Below are 11,715 nucleotides of genomic sequence, written 5' to 3'. Positions count from 1 at the left end.
TATATATATATTTATTTATAATAATATTTAATATTATTATTATACAAGTAATTAATCCAATAAAACCAGCGCACTGGTTACAGCTTTTAAAGTATGAGTGTTTTCTGCTGTTGTTAGTTTTCTATCAATGCCACTTGAATGTTTTTGGACAGCTGGTTAGACAGTGTGACACCTGTAGAGACAGCACATTGAGGTCTAGTAATTCACCTGACAGATCAGCAGTTATGAATGTTGGTAAATGGGACTGAGACTTCAACATGACCTACACTACCTGCAGACACAGTCTCTTCAATAATATGATAGTAAGCTCTTTGGGAGCCTGTCTCTGTACCTTCAGGGATTCAGAAGCTTTCCGCAGTTCTTTGATGACAGCAGACAATGCCTCTGGGTTGATGCCCTGCTCACACAGTCTCACACATATGGACAGAGACTCCATGTCCAAACCAGTGTTCAGTAACCGGGAGATCTCCAGGAGCACTGTTGGAGGAAGAAGGTGACAAGATGACCAAGTTAGATTCATTTCTACAAAACTTGACTGTTGCACGTCCTGTGCGATTTGTTAGCAATGCGATTACAAACAAACTAAGACTTAGCAAAAGCAAAAGGCCAACTTATTTGCAGCTGAATTTGAAGTCACGTTCATTGTATACACTCAGCGTTATATTTACCGTCCATGGTCTCCCGGACTGCGTTGAGGTTTGCGTTTGCTGCACTTGCCATGGTGTTCAATGAGTGTAGTTAGCCAACGCTGGCTAGCAGGTGGCTAACAAACAACACTTGAAGAGGTCTCTGGCGCGATGCGAGATTACGTTATTACAGCAGTTCAACCAGACTTTAAACGTTTTGTACTCATATTAGAAAAGAACCCCCCAAAAGTTGCATATGTACAATAATTAAGGGACTATTTTAGCAGCTAGCTACCTGCATGCTAACTAGGCTACCTAACGAAACTGGAGGAGGAAGTGACGACATTCGTTAGCTCATTGATTGGTTCCCAAGAACTTCCTGCAACATTTCTATTGGCTGAGCGGGCTTGTGGACGAAATTGAAATAAACGTTTGAACCCTCTCACTGCGGATTGTTTGCTGACTCTTCAATGAACATTGCTTGTAGCTGTATGTCCAAAGTCCTGGCTCAATAACAGCTGTAAGTATGTACAGCGAAATGTATGTAGGTGATATTTAAACGTACCTTTCGTTTTTTTTTTAAGGAAAGGGTTAAGAAAGAGGGCAGGAGGAAACGTTTAACGTAACGCTGTGACCTAATTGCCTCTACAGCTTATAGCTACCTTCGAAGTTAACGCTATAGTAACAGGGGGGATAGTGTAGCTAACAAACCAAACTAAAACATAGATTCACCTTATAACCAAACAAAGGCTGTCTTTTTTGTGGATCATTCATTGCCCATTGTATTTCTGACATTTTCTTTTCCTCTAGGTTGACTGGAGTATTAGTTGTTGTCAGTAACGATGGGGGACCAGGTTGAGGTACAGATCACCCCAGAGACTCCAGGCAGGCCTTCAATTAGAAACCCCTTTGAAAGTCCTAATGACTACCACCACCTCCGTGAAGCCCTGGTGCCAAGCCCATCCGTCTTCAAGTCCAAGCCTTGCAAAGCTGTAAGTTTGAACACACCTCACACCTATCACTTCAAATCTTCTGGACATACTACTGGGTGACACATTCACAGACGCACATCTTTTACTGCAAATGCTTACATTCTTGATTATGTCTCACAAGTATTGTGCAACTGAAGGGTGTATGTTGTCTTTAATTCACTTCCCCTCCTCTGTCTCTCCACCAGACTCCTCCCAAGTTTAACTGGTCTATTGATGAAATGGCCAGTCTCCTCCCTGTACACATAGACCCGGAGGAAATCCAGCGACAGTCTTTTTACCTCAGCCAGACAAGGTATGTACTGAAATGCGGTTTCTGTAGTAGATATGTAGGTAATAAGGATGACATTGTGACGACACTGAAATTGCTTGAGGGGGGTAAAAACAAAGTAATAGTGCTGCTTTACTTAACTATCCATCTGGATGTATTAGTGAGAGTGAAAATGAATGACGGCGGGAAATTTAAGTGACAAAAATGTTTTTATCAAACATCTAGAATGGATTCTGACATCGAGGAAAAGCGGCAGAATGCTATTGAGCAGGTATGGTATTCTAATTCAAACCTAATTATGTTGTGTAATGATATAGAAGTTAATATATTGATGATTTATAGATTGTAATTGTCTCCCAATGAAGTTTTTCACCAAAGGAACCATTGTGCCTTCCCCCTGGGCAGCCCCAGACACCCGTAAAGGCCCTCAGATCTATACTAAAAGTGAGTTTTCTAATTGTTTACCTTTTAACACCTTCAAGTCTTTTATAGTCCCTCCTGTATTTGCCTTTTAAATGTAATGTTGTATTCTGGTTTTATACATTATTTAAGCATTCTAATGTTCATGTTACTGTGTTGTGTCTTTACGTAGGTTGTATGTCTGCAATGATTGTAGAGGAGCCAGAAAAACTCTCAGGTTGGTGTGTGTTTGAAATTACTTTTTACAAATTGTTATATATATTATGTCTTCCTTCTACTAATTTGTTTTTGATCTCCTGTTTTCCAGTTGCTTGTCAGACAAATCTTTCGTTACCTTTGGCTTTTGATTTGGAGAAAGTACTAGGTAAGCTTCGAATAAATGCCAGCACAATCAAATCAGAGAAGGTTGTTATGACGGAGTATTTAACCATCAAGTAACTATTTTTATCTGTCTGTTCCTTCCCTCTCCTTAGGGGATTATTACCGCCATGAGGAAGCGTGTGCCGCTGTGCAGGAGAGTCTTAGTTCCTCCTCCTTAAGACGAAAACTCTTCCTTGATGGCCAGGGCAGTTACAGCGGCTCTGACAGCTCCAGCCCACCAAGCCCAGAGAGAAGCCATGCCAGACAGGAGAGGCCTTCTCTAAACCAAGGAGAAGACGCTGTAGGAGGGATTGAAGCTATATCTTCTATATTTTCCTCCCCTTTGTCCAGCGGTGTGGTAGCTCCGACTCCTTCTACGGTGAGTGTGTGGATACGAATGTTGATTATTTTGCCATACGCTTGGTATGTCAAAATTGGTGTGGATGTATCTTTTTTATTTTTTTATTTTATGGAATGTGCATTTGTAATATTTTTCTCTTGGAGCATGCCATTTAATCAGAGGTGGACTGTTACTGTACTTAAGTTGTTTTTCATCTGTACTCTACTCTGACAACTTCTTACTTTTTCCCCCTACATTTTTAGATAAACATCTTTCTTTTATACTTCTTAGATTTTCAAAACAGGCTTGTTACTTTAGTATTCGAGGGGAATTATTGATTATTATTTTTTGCATCATTGCACACATTCCCAACATCAAGACTGGTGCATATAAAGCATGACAGACCTAACATGACAAAAACAAACTATTTGTAACTTTCGTTAGCTTTGCACATAAGCAGCCGGTAGAAATGTCCTTCAGAGAAACCAAGAGAGGATCTTTGAGTACATTTCAGAGCCTGTACTTTTACCTGAGTAAAGAAGTTGAATCAGTACTTCTGCTTGACTAAAGAATTTGTGTACTTTTGCCACCTTTTGCGTGTAATGCATCTTTTAAATTAGCAACCGATTTAGCAACGGTGCCGGATATTTTTGAACCTGCAATTAGCAAATGTTTGTTGTTTTTACTTGGAATCCATAATCCATCCTCTGTTAACTAATCTTTTCATCCCTAGAGTGCTGTACATTTCTCAAAAGCAGTAACATGACCTCACAACTAACAGTTTTGCTCAAAGTGATTTTTTACTCAGTTGCAGGGTTTTTCTTTTGTATTTGGATTGAACTGTTTATTATTAGTTAAATGAACACTTATGCTGTATTTGCATTGTATTAACTATAGGGTCAGTTCTCGTCCAGTCCCATCCAGCATGGCTGCTACCGGGACTGCAGCCTTGGCAGCATCACCAGTCCCAGGTTCCCTGATAGGTCGTCTCCTGCGGGCCTCGTCTCCCCCACAATTTCTCCTATTGTTGCACATGCAGCATGCACACCCATAGGCTCAGGTAAACTATTTGTTTTATAAAATGAAGTAGAATTAATAAAAGACACTGTGGTGATGTTTCTCTTCAAAACTGAATCTAAATCTTTCTTTAGCTGAGAGGAAGCAGACGAGGAATTTGACTCCAAGTGGTGGTGCCCTGGACATAGATGTCACTTCGTGCAATGAGAGCCCATATGTCGAGGGTTGCTCTCCCATTCGTAGCTGCTCCCCGCACCAGCTCCACTGTCACAGTGAGCCTCAGCACAATGCCAGACCCAAGCCCCGGCCCAGAGTACGCTGCTGGGCCTCCCCTCCTCTCATCTCCCCGATCCTCAACCCCAGGCTCCAAGATAATCAGGAGACTGAGGAACCACTGTCCTCTTCCTCCTCCTCCTCCTCCTCCTCATCTTCTCTCCCCCCTATGGAGCTGGATCCATCCTCACCCATGGCCCGCAACACTCACCCTGCTGACACTGAGAGAGTTAGCCTGGATCCTATGGAACCTGTGAAAATGGAGGAGGACAAGGAGACGGGGATAGAAGGAAGGTTGGAGGATGAAGAGGAGGAAGGTGGAGGGCCTTTGGGACAGCTGACCAGCTCTCGTATGGGCAACGTGTCGGTAACGGAAAGCTCTCTATCTCTTCTGGCAGAGGGAAGCAGCATACGCTACGATTCCAGCATGCAGGTTTGTGTGAGGCTGACCGATTTTTATTTCACTTCGTATTTAACTTACTCTTAAATGAACTAATTCATTTCATATTGATACGTTTGTCTAATGGAATATTAGTAACGGACTGCTTTTTTGTGCGTGTTCAGGTGGACAGCGGTTACAACACTACCTCAGCAGGCACTGCCAGTCTTATAGATGGCCTCAGCTCAGACTGTTACAGCAAAGAGTCCTTCAGTTCAAACCTGGCAGAAGAAGCCTTCCAAGTCACTCGAAACACTAAAGTAAAGGTACGGTTAACCCTTTACACACAAATACAGGGCTGTGGATATATTATATTAGATAAAAGTCACAAACTCGCATTAGCACTTACTGACAGTATTATGCATGCGGCAAGGCCATGTAAGTTTCTTTTAGTTTCCTTTTCATCTCGCTAAAACTAAGCTTTATTTTCCAGGTATTTTATCCTCACCACTGAGCCATCTGACTGATGAATTTAAAGGGACACCTCTTCCAGTGGAAGTTGAAGATGATTTTTTTTTTGCAATCAAATACAAAACGTTTACACTATGTTTGAAGCATTTATGTCAAATCTATTTGGTTAGGATGAATGGGGTTAAATGTTTAAATGAAGTATGAACAGAACTGAGGGGTTTCACAAGTGGTTATTGGTTCCTTTTTAAGGTTTAAAGTTCAAGTTGCCTGACTAAAGCAAATGCTCTACCATAGTATGTTTTATCACAGGTTATAAGGGATAAGACTAACCCAAAGTCCCACTGTAAGATGCTGAAAAGCTATAATTCAAAGTCAGCAGCTCTTTTGGAGCCAGTATACTGGTGCGATAAGGGGGGGAGAAAAAAAATGACAATTCTGTATTAAACTTGCACAACATTAACCTTGAATGCTGTATTGATGCTAATGCCATCATTTCAATTTATTTGGTGCTGACATGATCGACCTAATAGACTTTCAAATGACATCAGATTTGTACTGTATTTATGTTTTTATAAAACCGTTTATCATGATGTTTTAAAATGAGCTTTTTTTTTATGAGTAAGAAAATTCAGGTTACTTGTGGATTATTTCGGTTGTTAGAATATTTATTCTGGAATAAGACACCGAATAATGCCACTAGTGAATTAAAAGCTGATTGAGCCATTTGTTTACCATTTTATGATATACTTTAAGCATGGGCTGGATTGTCACATTAAATTAAGTTGAACTCTTTGTCTGGCTTGGGAAGACGTTTATTTTTGAGTTGGGTGTTTCTACAATGTCTGTTTTCAGTATTTTTGACTAGTTTGGTCAAGAATTAAGACTAAAACAATATTCAGGATCAAGCTTCCAATAATTCAGTAAACATTCATTATCGCTTTGTAATTGTATTGTGGCAATTCTTGTTTTTGGGATACACAGTACAATTTTTCATATTTATAGAATTTTGGTCTAATAAGATTAAATCCTTTAATGTAGAATTAATATTTAAATCTATTCATTTTGTAAAAAAAAATTTAAATTTGGGTTGACAAACAAGGCTGTAGATAACTTGTTTCTGTCAGTGTTGCGAATAATTTTCTGTACAAGTAATTTTACAGATTATGATTCATGCTGCGCCTACAAAACACACACAACCAAATTAGTAAAAAAAAAAACACTTTAATGATTGAGTCAACTACTACACTGTTATTTGACTGGTTACACAGCATATATGACAGTCTGTTGCACCTATCCATGCTTATGTACCAACAAGTGTTTGACGTAATGTAAAATGAGCAGAGTGGTGCATGTGAGATTAGAGCAGTGAACCTTCACTGTGGTAGATTTACTAAAATGGACACTTGCTCAAAGTATAACAGTTAACTGTGTCAATGCATCAACCGGTCCAAACTGGTTATTTTATAGACTTTTACAATTTGTTGATCTGGAAGATCAGCTGGTGGTTCAGGTGAAATACTATGCTGCTTTCTGTGTCAGCGGTCCAGTTTTGGTTTCTTGGCCTGTGGTTCATCATCTGGGGCTGGAACACTCACACCAGGGATCTAAAATAAAGACAATTAAACAAAATGCTGGCAATTTTGAACACATTCTCCTATTAGGACTAATGTTAACTTTTCTCAATCAAACTTAAATAATGCAGACTGTTAGTTGCAGCACAAAACAGGAGAAAAAAAATATCTTAGGCTAAAATTAAATATGTATAGATCATCATAATTAAGTAACATGGGCTGTTTGATAGTCAAACCCCATGTTGAGTGGAGTCATTCCTTACCACAGGGTCAATCAGAGCCATGCGGATCTTCTGGTGCTGAATATTGGAGGCGTCTAGGCTGATGGTGACCTTCACCTTGTCAAATATGCAGAAAGTGTGCTGCTCTACCTTCAGAGTGGGACCCTAAAACACACATACAGAAGAGATCTTTTAAGCACCCTCGTCTGATGGTATTAGTTTCTCAGTATTGATAGAATCATCTATAAAAAATAAAGTGTTTATACCTCTTCATCAAAAACAAGGTTTGGGGCCGCCTTGTCTTTGGTGTCAAAGAAGACCGTTCCCTCCAGACCAAACTTTGGAATGAGTACAATGATTGCGTTCTTCCTCACAAACAGAACATATCCCGCTTCGTTCAGTATGCCTCGGCTCTTGAAGAACAACTGGAAAGAGATAATTGGTTTTAAAAGCATGAATTTGAATTGAATAAGCAGTATCATATGGGGTCTGTTTTTACTTAAACCAAGGGTGCATGGGGTTATAAATGGACATTATACCGATTCTCACTTTAGGTCAGTCAAAGCTTGTATTATGCTGGTTAAGCACAATAGGTTTTTTATGTCTAAGTTCACTGAAATCAAAGCAGTGTGTCCATATGTGTTTACCTGTGTGTGGAAGGCCACAGATGCCCTCTGTGCATACTGAGACATTTTATGTCTGTAGTTGAGGTTGTTGGCAAGGGCCGATTGCTTATGTTTGTCCATCAAATCTGGGTAGGTGCTGTCAGCTCCTATGGCCACTGCCAGCAGGCGGTGTACTATAATATCTGCATACCTGTGTAGTAGAGCAGATGAACAGGGTGGAGGGGGAGGAGGGGGAGAAGGGGGGAAGTGGAGGTTTAAGAGAGAAAAAGGGAACAATATGGATGACATAAGGAGGTTAGAAAGAACTGAGGTGCGGTAGTTTGTCAATTGTAAACATTTCTTTGTTATTAAGAAACCAACATATTTAATCAAGATGTGCAGAATATCTGTTTTCATACCTCCTAATAGGTGATGTGAAGTGTGTATAAATGGGTGAAGCAAGACCGTAGTGGTGGAAATCGCTGTCCATGCCAGAACAAAAATAGACAGCTTGCATCATGCAGCGAGTGGCCAAGATGCGCAGTAGCGTGTTAAAGTACGGGAAGCCGTCCACTTTGGCCCCGTCAAGGGAGTCGGCCAGTGCCTTGGCTGAATCTGTGTGGATCTCCACATTCTGACAAGAAAGGGAAAGGTTGACACATTAAGATATATTTATAGTAGGAATCATGAGCCTGGTTATTTTTTATCAAGGAGGGCAGCTTTTGTACTTTATTAGTCTACTGCAGTGATTCTAAAGCTACTGCTAATTAACGGACAACATCCGCCATTCATACCACAGCAAACTAATTAAATTAGCTCAAGAAGCGAGCATATAACTTGAAAACCAAAGCAATTTTTCTGCAAAACCACCCTGTTTGCACTCACCTTGGACTTTGCAGCCTTGAGCAGGATGTCGTAGTTAGATGGAGGTGGTGCTGGATGTTTTCTCAGCATGGCACAATCTGGAAATTCATCATAAATCTTCTGGGCAACGGAAATATTGGCCAGCAACATGAATTCCTCTACCATGGAGTTTGTCTCCCTAATAACCAAGAGATGGGTTTATTACACGTGTCCCACAGCATGACACACAGAAACACAGAAATTGCTTTTTGTGGAGAAAAGGGTTTAAAAAAGGATTCTACAGAATACTGCTTCTTCTACCTACATGAGTTCTTTGGTTTGGAGGTCAATGGGGTCGTGGGTTTCACTGTCAATGTGGAAACGGACCTCTAAGGATGACAGTGTCAGCGCCCTGAAAGATATCAAATGCAGCACAAAACACCATTCATGTTAAATACAGTTAGTTTAAATATATAGGAGTTATAAGAGTTATGATTAACTACTAAACTAACACTCCTGATTCTGTTCTAATATCTCATAACTCCTTGCTTTAGTTTTGGGATGGAATGCATGTTTCCCAGTCCTTACCCTTTCTCTATCCTCTGCCTCTTGAGGATTTTGGCTAGTTTGTTGAGACCTCGAAGACTCTGAGTGATATCGTCATTCATGGTGGTGTCATCAATCCTCATTTGGGCCTCAGCGTAGGTCAAAGATGCCTAAACCAGATTGAACGGTAGAGGGGAAAACAAGGAGGCTATAAAATCATGTTATAAATATCTTGACCTGTAACTTTGTGTCTTACAAATAGATAATAAAACCATGTGGTAGTAGGATAAGTTGCAGGGCATTTACACATCATTGCAAAACACTGAGGATAATGTATATTTTTGTCATTGTAAATCACACGTTCGTACAATACCTTGGAGTTAATGACACTTTTTGTGAACCGGGTCTTTATAATTTCAGCCTTGTCGTTCATCTCCCAGATACACGAGAAAGCCATCCTGGTAAAAAACAAAACAAAGAGAATGAAAGCATTTTCATTGCATTCAGTTCACCTCATCTGGAATGACAAAAATCTATAATCAATTTACTCACTGCACTTTTGGGAAAAGAAGGAGCATTGATGATATTGATTATTGTGTGAGTGCTAGTGTATATATGTATCGCTATCTCCTCACCTTTCCACATTGGAGCGTAGAGAACAAAGATTGGAGCTGAGCAGCTCAGGAACCATATCTATCCTCTGATGGAAACAAAATAAACCAGGTTAAGTAATCAAATTCAAAAAATGTCACAATATCCAGAATTTCAAGAAAACCTGAATCGTTAAATTGATTTTAATAAACATTCAATACTGTCACCAAATGTGTTTGGCAACTTCAGCATATATTCAGAAATAAAATAGAGAGGAAAGGAAAGGAAAGAGACATTCTCTGTTCACCTTAACAGCAAACAACCTTTTCCAAATATAAGTCAAAGGGTTTATGGAGTCTTGTGAAATGTTGATGACGTGTTCTGATGCTGTTCGGATGAGAGTGAGAGTGTTTTTCTTACTTTGCCACACAAGTAGACAGTGGTGCCACGGTTCGCTGCCTCTTTGTCCATAGCGTTGCCAGGTCTGATGAAGTGACTGACATCAGCAATGTGGACGCCCACCTACAGTAAGCAAATAAAATACTCTGAAATATAGACACAAATAACTTACTACTGTTACTTTATAGTTAATGTACGATATGTGTACCTCAAGGTTTCCATTGTCCAGCTCTCTACAGTGAAGGGCATCATCAATGTCTGTACATCCTGGAGGATCCACACTGCACACCGTCAGATGCCTCAGGTCCTCTCTCTTCACCATGTCCTGTACCACACACATCCACATTAACATATACACAGACCTACACATACGTGTTCTCCAATTATAGGTTGAGAGAGCCACTGATAAATGATCAGCAAAACTAAAATACTACTCAGTGTAGCTCAAGAAACGCTGTTTTTACCTCTGGTGTAATGGCCCACGGCATCTTGGGAAGGAAACTGAGCACAGCCTGAGAGAAGTCTTGGTGGGGAACGTCATGCTCCAGTAGCAGCACTTGCTGCTCTGTGTCCTTCTCCCCTGCACTTCCCAGACTGCGCACAAAGTGACCCTGACAAAGAGGGGAAAAAAAGATTTTTGTGCATATTATTACATGTAATGCTAAGGAATTGTGGCGTCATATAAATGTAGAAACCAATCCAATTTCCTGTCAAACTTTGGCAAGTGGATATGTAACCCCTTATACTAGGATATCCAAGTTCTGTGGAGGTTCCAACTCACATTTGGATATCTGGAGTGTTTGGGCCAGCCATCAATGGCCACCATGATCCTCTGGCCTGCCAGTGTGGATGACTGACGTGTTTCAATGCGAATGCGAGGGATACGGCGGTCTGCTGGGGTGAAAAGATGGCGTGTTGACTGAATGAAAAACGAAAGAAAAGGGGTGGTGAGTGCTGAGGGTAAGAGACGAGGGAGTGAGAGACAGATGTAAGTAAAAACACATGTCAAATTTGAGGATGACTTCAAATTTTCAAACCAGGCAAAATGAAATAGAGCAGTCGAGATGTACCTCTTTAATCTGGGAGGCATTGAGCATGCCACAGTATGGCCTCCAGCTCCTTTTGATGATTCCCACTATTTTGCCTGTGGGCTTCCTGGCTGCTTCAGCTGCCGATATCCTCAACTGCTCAGACACACAGGAACACGGAGGTCATTAAGATTGAAGAGCTGTAGCTGTGAAATCTTTTGTGTAGCACAGCACCTGGATAGTGTTCATCCACACCAATACATACCCCGTTGAATCTGATTTCGACTATAAAAGGGGAAACAACACACACCCTGTATGCATCCTGTACGCAAAGACAAAGTCAATCTAATCAAAAATTCAAATTCACCGCTTTCTCCTCCTCCTCTTCAGCATCATCGTCCTTTGCTGTGCCTTCATCCTGCAGCACCACTGCAGAGGGCGCCACCCACTGATTCCGTGGCAACAGCTGAACGGCAACCACATCCTGGTGCACTGCTCTGTTGAGGTTCTGAAGACCCTGAATGAGAACCTGGCAGCGGGCCGAAGGGACAGTACGGGACTGTTAACAAATACTGGACCTTTACTATTTCTGACACTTAGTTAACTTGTAATAATTCCTCTAACTGGAAACTTAGATCTCAATACACAACACACACATTTTCAAATCCAGATGAGGTCAGGAAGATCATTAATTCCAGAGTTTGTATAATTGTTCAAACCCTAAAGCATTGTACATTCATAGAGAAATGTACACACACACACACA

At 40.7% G+C, this 11,715-nt stretch overlaps 3 protein-coding genes across 3 annotated transcripts in view; 1 reads left to right on the top strand and 2 right to left on the bottom strand.

Moving 5' to 3' along the window:
* mzt1 (mitotic spindle organizing protein 1) overlaps nt 1–969 on the bottom strand; it is a 2,463-nt gene extending 1,494 nt beyond the window's left edge. Inside the window, exons 1-2 of the mRNA XM_035664144.1 lie at nt 669–969; nt 332–477 (exon numbers count right to left, since the gene is read on the bottom strand). Of these exons, the coding sequence (XP_035520037.1) occupies nt 332–477; nt 669–720 (198 nt within the window). The 5' untranslated portion in view covers nt 721–969. The remainder of the gene's footprint in view (nt 1–331; nt 478–668) is intronic.
* An 86-nt stretch (nt 970–1,055) lies between these two features.
* bora (bora aurora kinase A activator) lies at nt 1,056–5,912 on the top strand. Its single transcript, XM_035663698.1, has 12 exons — nt 1,056–1,146; nt 1,437–1,618; nt 1,804–1,910; nt 2,112–2,157; nt 2,252–2,330; nt 2,479–2,523; nt 2,614–2,670; nt 2,780–3,045; nt 3,904–4,066; nt 4,158–4,729; nt 4,861–5,001; nt 5,169–5,912. Exons 2-12 carry the CDS (start codon nt 1,469–1,471, stop codon nt 5,187–5,189), a joined length of 1,647 nt encoding a protein of 548 aa, XP_035519591.1. The 5' UTR covers nt 1,056–1,146; nt 1,437–1,468; the 3' UTR covers nt 5,190–5,912.
* A 434-nt stretch (nt 5,913–6,346) lies between these two features.
* The window catches only part of dis3 (DIS3 exosome endoribonuclease and 3'-5' exoribonuclease), a 7,448-nt gene continuing 2,079 nt past the window's right edge, over nt 6,347–11,715 (bottom strand). Inside the window, exons 6-21 of the mRNA XM_035663934.1 lie at nt 11,318–11,479; nt 10,993–11,106; nt 10,704–10,841; nt 10,387–10,533; nt 10,131–10,247; nt 9,944–10,045; nt 9,568–9,632; nt 9,306–9,390; nt 8,975–9,102; nt 8,712–8,798; nt 8,429–8,585; nt 7,963–8,177; nt 7,586–7,754; nt 7,205–7,363; nt 6,981–7,103; nt 6,347–6,750 (exon numbers count right to left, since the gene is read on the bottom strand). Of these exons, the coding sequence (XP_035519827.1) occupies nt 6,682–6,750; nt 6,981–7,103; nt 7,205–7,363; nt 7,586–7,754; nt 7,963–8,177; nt 8,429–8,585; nt 8,712–8,798; nt 8,975–9,102; nt 9,306–9,390; nt 9,568–9,632; nt 9,944–10,045; nt 10,131–10,247; nt 10,387–10,533; nt 10,704–10,841; nt 10,993–11,106; nt 11,318–11,479 (2,037 nt within the window). The 3' untranslated portion in view covers nt 6,347–6,681. The remainder of the gene's footprint in view (nt 6,751–6,980; nt 7,104–7,204; nt 7,364–7,585; nt 7,755–7,962; nt 8,178–8,428; nt 8,586–8,711; nt 8,799–8,974; nt 9,103–9,305; nt 9,391–9,567; nt 9,633–9,943; nt 10,046–10,130; nt 10,248–10,386; nt 10,534–10,703; nt 10,842–10,992; nt 11,107–11,317; nt 11,480–11,715) is intronic.

Source organism: Morone saxatilis, unplaced genomic scaffold (assembly GCF_004916995.1).
Source record: "Morone saxatilis isolate NCDOM2014 unplaced genomic scaffold, NCSU_SB_2.0 Contig19, whole genome shotgun sequence".
Taxonomy (NCBI): domain Eukaryota; kingdom Metazoa; phylum Chordata; class Actinopteri; family Moronidae; genus Morone; species Morone saxatilis.
The sequence above is the reverse complement of the archived record's forward strand: the minus strand, read 5'-3'. Positions and strand labels throughout refer to the sequence as shown.

What these genes read in the sequence shown, in the direction of transcription:
- bora (XM_035663698.1), top strand. Translation starts at nt 1,469, where the DNA reads ATGGGGGACCAGGTTGAGGTACAGATCACCCCAGAGACTCCAGGCAGG. An exon ending in TAGCTCCGACTCCTTCTACG is followed by an intron (nt 3,046 to 3,903) that starts GTGAGTGTGTGG and finishes TATTAACTATAG; the next exon opens with GGTCAGTTCTCGTCCAGTCC. An exon ending in CTCGAAACACTAAAGTAAAG is followed by an intron (nt 5,002 to 5,168) that starts GTACGGTTAACC and finishes TTTATTTTCCAG; the next exon opens with GTATTTTATCCTCACCACTG.